This window comes from Triticum dicoccoides, chromosome 5B, assembly GCF_002162155.2.
Source record: "Triticum dicoccoides isolate Atlit2015 ecotype Zavitan chromosome 5B, WEW_v2.0, whole genome shotgun sequence".
Classification (NCBI taxonomy): Eukaryota; Viridiplantae; Streptophyta; class Magnoliopsida; order Poales; family Poaceae; genus Triticum; species Triticum dicoccoides.
In genome coordinates this window covers 599719763-599727285 of record NC_041389.1, presented here as the reverse complement: position 1 = coordinate 599727285, position 7523 = coordinate 599719763, and the positions used below count along the sequence as shown (strand labels likewise).

Genomic DNA, 7523 nt, shown 5'->3' with positions numbered 1-7523 from the left:
TAGTACTCCCTCCGTTCAGAAATACTTGTCGGAGAAATAGATGTATCTAGACGTATTTTAATTCTACATACATCCATTTTTATCTATTTTTCTACTAGTATTTCCGGACAGAGGGAGTAATAAAATAACACATCTTTATATCTAACTATACTATTGTACTTAATGGCAATAAACTCGGCTATAATTGACATGGCAACACTATATAGCCATCAACTGGCTGTATTATTAACAATGCTCTAAGGAAGGCAAGGCGGCGATGGAATAAAGATTTTCCTCGCCTAGCCCCTCTCTCGACGATGTGTCTAGCGTTGTAAAAGGGTCCATAGATGTTTGTCTCCGACATATCTTGTGGGATTTCGGTGTGCTGATCTTAGATGAATCCGCTTTGTTCGTTTGTGTTCATGAATCCCTTCCAACCTATGCCTCTTCCATCGACGACGGTTGCTCTACTGTTGCGATGGTCATGTGGGACTTTAGCACGTGGACTTGTCAACTATCTACTACAATAGGATTTGCCTATCTCCGGTGAGGAAGGGGCGATGATGACGAGATTGTAGTCGTCGCTAGGTAGTCTATGGACTTGGATGTAATTTCTACTAGTTTGGTGTTCTTTGTACTACGTCAATGAATATAGATCGAAAGATTTTCCAAAAAAATCCATCTCATCAGAGTGTACAAAGGCTGTTAGTGAATTTTTTTAATAAAAACGAATAAATCTATTCCACTTAGACATGAGGAATAGCCGCGGCAGATAAATTCCAGGTTCACGATCCCTCCAGTTCTAAACGGAAGTTGAAAACTGTTGTTGCTTCAAAAGAGGGTCGGCGACTCACCATCCTGGGGATTTCTAGTACACAACCTAAAGCTAATATCCTTCCTCATTCTAGATACAGCGCTGTCCATGATTGCAACTTCCCTGTCAAATCGCGAGAAAAAAAGAATGTCACGAACCAGCACGAAAATGCAAGACACAGCTGGTTGAAATCAGGGTTGACAGGCTTCAGTGCAAGCAAACAGAAATTCAGCTGTAAGCTTGCTAAACAGTACTCGCGATTGCACCATGGGTACAATTTCAGGAAGACCGTTAAAAGTTTCTTTTTTTCATTTTTTACTGTAGCCTTCAGTCATGCAGAAGGAATAAAAGATGTACGAACAACAGCTTTGCTGTCTAGATCCAACTGTGGCCTTTGTTTAACATCATGGGTCACAGCGAATAATGTGCAGCAGCATGGCAGCTGATAATGGTACAACAGTATTAATAAAAAACAGGGGCTTTAAAGAAATCCATCAACAAACTGGAGTTATTGTTGCTAGGTGGTTGATGTTGGTTAGCACTTATTACCAATTTGCGCGACTCATTACTTCATATACTTTGCACGTGGTCAATGGTACTAATAGATGATAATCTGCTGAGGACCAGTTTTATTCTACTAGACCCCGAGAAAAAATGTAAGAAAAAGATTTCCTGCTAACTTATTCCGTTATGTTTCAGCAAAAAGGAAACGGAAAACTTGGTCAGATCTCCAAATATAAAATATTTCTCCATGACATGACTAACTAGGCATACTATGAGGTTTGAGTGATCAATTTATGGTTCTCAGCTTGCTTTCTTTCCCTAGCACGCGCTTGGTAGATACTAGTAAGCACAGGGTCTACCAAGAGCCCATCAAACTTGTTAGAGTGAGACAGATGCTCGTTATGGTTCATCAAGCGATCATTCTCCTGGTAATGGTTCACGACATGCCTCTGAGGTTGCAACCAATCTCCATCAAACTAGGTTCGGTATTCGTATTAACAAAGTCCACCACTGAACTGAAGTGGAGCGGTAACTGGAGGACGGGCAGAACAAGCTTCCTAGTATATTGTATTCTGTGACCAAGGACTCCTTGCTAAGTACAATATCTGGGTAAAAAAAATCTTATAACGCAGAAGACCTAGCAACGACAATTTCAATATAAGAAAAAGCAGAATAATGAAAATAATGATAATTTGTAACAAGAAAGATCCTTTCACACAAAACAATAAAAATAAACAAAGCTAAAGACCAAAAAATCCAGATCATGAATGTAGCGAAAATGTTTACAAATTACTGGGCGCAACACTGTTTTGCTTTTGGAATAAAAATAGCTGAAAGCGAGATTCAAAAAAATATATGCGATTGACTTACTAGGTCAGTCAGTCTAGAAAATAGACATATCAGGAGGTGGTCCATAAATTGATTTCCATGACAAGGGAATAGTCCATCCATTTGACCCATTTCCTGTAAATTGATAGAACCACTTGTTTACACAGAAAACCCAATAATTCACTTTACTAACTGAATATTGAGGACTGACATTCCTAAAGGAGTATACCCATAAAAACAAGTACTGTAAACCAGAGCAGTTGTTGCAAGAGAAGTTAGGCACTTCGAGACAAATGAATAAACATAACTATATGTTTGTAATTAGTGGGTTCACTCCAGAGTAAAAGGGAAAAAGTGCTCGAGGTGATATAGAGCTATACCATGGAATTGTTCAGGGTCTTGACCTCGAAGTTTGCATACTGCTTCTGCTAAGTGGAAAGATTCTGGCATATTGTCCCCTTCTGAACAGTAACATAATACACAGCTAACTTTCAAACCTTTGGCCTATCATAACACAGGGAGATGTTTTAACAGCAACTTCAAATGAAAAAAAAAACTTCAGAGCTGAAATAAAATCAGATACCTTGCAGGCAAAGAATAGAGCTGCAAATGGTAAGGTCGCATAGTAATCACTTGCGGTCATCTCTTCAGGATCATCAGCCATATCTTCTGAAAGAACACCACCCTCAATTAGACTAGCAAGACATTTCCACAGTCGTTGAGATGGATTATATTCCTCAAGTTTCTTCCACCCTAGTTTCTCACATTCTGGATCAGAACCATCCTCATTGCAGCTTGAAAGGTAATACAGCATATCACTGCATGATGAAACGTGTTAATGGACATCCAAATCCAAAACATGGAATCTTTGTAGCAAAATATTTCAAATACCTGGATGCATCAATTACTCTTCTCTTGCCAGAATCTAAACTTGAAAGAATAACAACATGGTCCTTCTCAATGCTACTGATGAAATTAGCAACATTTTTGGCAAACGAAACCATCATCCCCTGCATTTGTAATAAGAAAACAAAGTGGCCATATTATATTCACCGGTTATAAATTCTAATTTCTCAGATTGAACTTCACAACAATTTCAACACGAACTTGTTTTCCCATAATTTCTTCTATAAAGGAATGTCTTTGATACATGTGATCGTACAATCATATCTCTAGCCAGGAACCCTAGGATTCACTATCTAATTAAGAAGTTACAAGGAAATTATAATGTTTTCTTCAACAAAACCATATTACATAAATTCCACAATGCAAAGAACCACATCAAAACACTTCTTTTACATTACTGAAAGAAGCACCACCCAACAAAGCTCTCAAAATAGCTATATCAACAATACATGAAGACCCCTTATCACCACAAAAAGAGATTCAGGTACGTAAACTCATATGGGCAGTACCTGTGTAAAACAATATATATACCTAAGTAACACCCGCATATTGAAAAACATAAAGATACCGCTACATATTCTTGAATTAAGCATTATATCAAGATGCCAGCATGCGGCAAAAGAGTTGACATCAACATACCGTAATAACTGGAGATCTTTGTTGAATGAAAGCCAGCCCGTGAGACGGTGACTCGTATTCTGCATGCAAAAATGAGAAAGCAGGTGAGTCTGCATGCCGTACCCATGTTTCACTTAAGGTAGAGACATATTCCAAAACCAGCTCAATATTTGTGTATTTATCATTTGTATCTCTCACTTGGAAGAAACAATGTAGGGCATCAAACAATTGGTGTGCATAGCAGATAGAGATACAGTACAGACAGCATCGCAATGCATTTCATCAAACAGTGGCTGACGTAGCAGACAGAGTTCGTGTGGCACCAAAACACATTTCATCAAACAGTGGTGTGCATAGCAGACAGAATACACGCACCATAAGCGCATTTCCTCAAACAGATGGTGTGCACAGACCACAGAACAAAGGCCAACGGTGCAAGCAGCTAAGCAGCACCACTAATACAAATCATCCAACAATTGGCGAGCACAGCACAGGAGGATGAAGTTTTCAGGATTCGAGAGGCCCAACCTTCGAGATTATAATAGCAGTTTTTCAAATGAAAGACAATAAAACTCCTGGGCCAGATGGTTTTCCTGCTGAATTTTATCAGCATCATTGGCACTTGTCGGTAATGATTTATTATTCATGTTTAATGAGTTTTATCATGGTAGGTTAGGACTTGCTAGATTTAATTATGGGGTTTTGACTTTATTGCCAAAAAAGTGTTGTGGCACCAACAATTACATACCTATGTTTATCTGATGTTTTGTTTAAGATCCTTACAAAAAGTACCGAACAATGAAGCTGTAGATGTTGCTGAGAAAGTAATTGTCCAGTACAGATAGCTTTTATTAAGGGTGGGTTCATTTTAGATGATGTATAAGTATACCGCATAAGGTTTTAAAATGAATTCATAGAAGGAAATGAGATGTTAGCTTTTTAGTGAATATTGAAAAAGCTTAGGACAAAATTAACTGATCTTTTTTTAAGTTTGTATTACTAGTTAAGAGACGGTTCCCTGGGAAATATATAAAATAGGTTATGCAAACCGTAACTAGCGGCAAAGTAGCTGTTATGGTTAATTAGGACCTCCATTTGTAATTAATGATCTACACACATAATTGTACAGACATTCTCACTGGGTATCATACTAGGCTGAATTGCAGAGAGGAAGAAACAAACAGGTATTACAATCTGCGGCACTGCTGCTTTCTAAGGTGGCCATGGAGCTATACAATCGAGGCAGAGGCTGGGGAATAACAACTCTCAGGATTGGCATGAGGTCATCCTGAAGATGGTGGTCGTGTGGGCCTCATTTTGCAGATCTATGGTATGTTTCACACGATCAGTAGTCATCTTTGATAGTTCCGTAGTTGTTGTTTTGCAACCATGTTTGGATGGTTCTTTTCTGTTTCTTGAGAAATTAAAACCTACTCCCTCCGTTCCGAATTACTTGTCGCACATATGGATGTATCTAGATGTATTTTAGTTCTAGATACATCCATTTCAGAGACGAGTAATTTGGAACGGAGGGAGTAGTACTCTGCAACAAGCGTAGGTGACCGACAGCGGCACCTGGAGTGTTGCGTGGGTCAGTAAGTTCTAAACTGCTGTTGTCTTATCGGTTTTCTGAAACGGAAATCAGAAGCGAATAGCTCCTTAATTCGGAAAAAAATAATCAAAAAGTGGCAGGCGTAGCAGACAGTGTACACACGGCACCGAACCACATTTCATCAAGCAGTGGCAGGCGTAGCAGACAGAGTACACACGCAGCATCGTAAACACATTTCATCAAACAGCAGCATGCATAGCAGACAGTACACGCGGCACCGCATTTCATCAAACAGATGGTATGCACACGAAACAAAGGCCAACGGTGCAAGCAACTATAAGCAGCACCACTAACACAATCCATCAAACAATCGGCGAGCACAGCAGAGGAGAACAAAGTTTTCGGGATTCGAGAGGCCAAACCTTCGAGCGCGAGCGCGAGGTCGCCGACAGCGCCCGGTCCGAAGGCGTCGTTGCCGATGCAGGGCAGCACGGAGGGCTCATCGAGGTAGGCCACGCGCCTCGCCTTCGCCGACGGTATCAGCAGGTCCACGGCGAGCTGCCCCACGTTGCCGATCGAAAGCGCGGGCTGCACGCGGCCGAGGGAGCGGATCAGCAACGTCAGAAAGCAGAAGGAAGGAGACACCAGTACCAAAGATAGATTTCAGCGGAGATTGGCATCCAAACCATGACGAGCGTGGAGCAGGAGGGCGAGAACTTCTCGCCGTCGACGAGGGCGAATTCCATCGCGGCGGGGCTGGATCGGCGGCTGCCGCGGTCGGGTCCGAGGGTTCAGCTTGCGCCGGAAGTTGGGGAACTAGCGAGACGAGAGTCCGAGGAACAGTGCGGAGTAGCAGAACGCAGCCCTTGGCTGACTCGTTTTGGGCCGAGTCTTCTGAGTCTAGTGGGTCGTGGACTTGTTCCCAGGCTAGAAAATTGTGAGAACTTGCGAGAGTGGCCCAGCCCACTACCCTCCTAACCGAGGAACTGTCCCGCATTTTTTTTCGCGAATACGCAAGAGCCTACCCGAGAACGGCGTTTTGGCTCCCGGGAGCGCGCGCTCCTGCGTGAATAGGATACTTTTTTCGATAAAAGGCGATTTTATTATCTCAAATGTAGCATCAAGCAAATACAAAGCATTATGAGTAACACCCAGCCTCTGCATAACTAGGATGCACACGGCCCAATATGAAGGTCTGACAAAAAATTGATGAAAAAATCGACAAATCGGCAACAGTAGAGCCCTATAGACCGACTCTATGCCTATGTCGAAGGAGGTGATGGATCGATCCGAAGGTTATGTTACCACCCATGTTGAAAAAAAACATCCATAGCCACCTGCTCCAATCGCATACAGATCGCCTTGAACAGCGGTTGGTCCTCCGATCGTTGTAACATAGACCACATACGTAGCAATTGTGTACAGCGGAAAATAACCTGTAGAGGAGAAGCATTTCTTCCATTAAAAACAAAATCATTTCTACATAGCCAAATCGACCAAATTAAGGCATACGCTCCCACCCTTATTAGCGTTTTGAACCTATTTGAAATACCGTCCAGCCAATGACCAAAAATATTGGCAACAGTTGTGGGCGGATACAAATTTGACGCTATTTGGATGACTGATCACATAGAACGCGCAAACTTGCATTGGAAAAGGAGATGTTTGATTGTCTCGTCATGAGTACAAAAACAACACTTCTTACTCCCTTACCAGTTGCGTCGTGCGAGATTGTCTTTGGTTAAGACAACCCCCCTACGAAGATATCACATGAAAATTTTCACTTTTAATGGAATCTTGGACTTCCAAATTTTCTTGTTATTACTCACTGGTACCTCAGAATGTGTGAGCGCACGATACATAGAGTCTACAGTGAAAGACCCTGATGTAGTAAGGTTCCAGCGAAATACATCCCGGCCTTGTGTCAGGTTAATCGAATCCAGTCGGGATAAAAGATTATGCCATGACACAAGTCGGGGGCCAGTCAAATCCCGCCTGAACGAAATATTCGGCGGGAATGAACTGAGCACTTGCGCAATAGTATTATTCTTATCGCGAACAATGTTGTATAAGCCTGGATATTGTTCTCGGAGACTGGCATTGCCTAGCCAGATGTCTTCCCAAAAACGAATCTCCGACCCATCCTTTATCGTGAAAGACCCAAAGCGAAAGAGATGTTTCTTTGCCACCATTAGGCCAGCCCAAAAGTGTGAATCGCCAGGTTTCCAAAATGCCTGGTGAAAGGATCGATATGGTTGACTAGAGGGGGGGAGGGTGAATAGGCAACTAACAATTTTTAAGCTTTCCTTTACCAAATTAAAC

The 7523-nt window shown here is 41.8% G+C and overlaps 1 protein-coding gene across 1 annotated transcript; it reads right to left on the bottom strand.

Moving 5' to 3' along the window:
• Positions 1–625: 625 nt before the first annotated feature.
• Positions 626–6051, bottom strand: LOC119311942 (proteasome assembly chaperone 2-like). The gene is made up of 8 exons (XM_037587660.1): positions 5888–6051; positions 5624–5789; positions 3671–3729; positions 3017–3135; positions 2709–2943; positions 2506–2629; positions 2168–2260; positions 626–916 (listed from the first exon to the last, which is right to left on the bottom strand). Exons 1-7 carry the CDS (start codon positions 5945–5947, stop codon positions 2181–2183), a joined length of 843 nt encoding a protein of 280 aa, XP_037443557.1. The 5' UTR covers positions 5948–6051; the 3' UTR covers positions 626–916; positions 2168–2180.
• Between the last annotated feature and the right edge of the window lie 1472 nt (positions 6052–7523).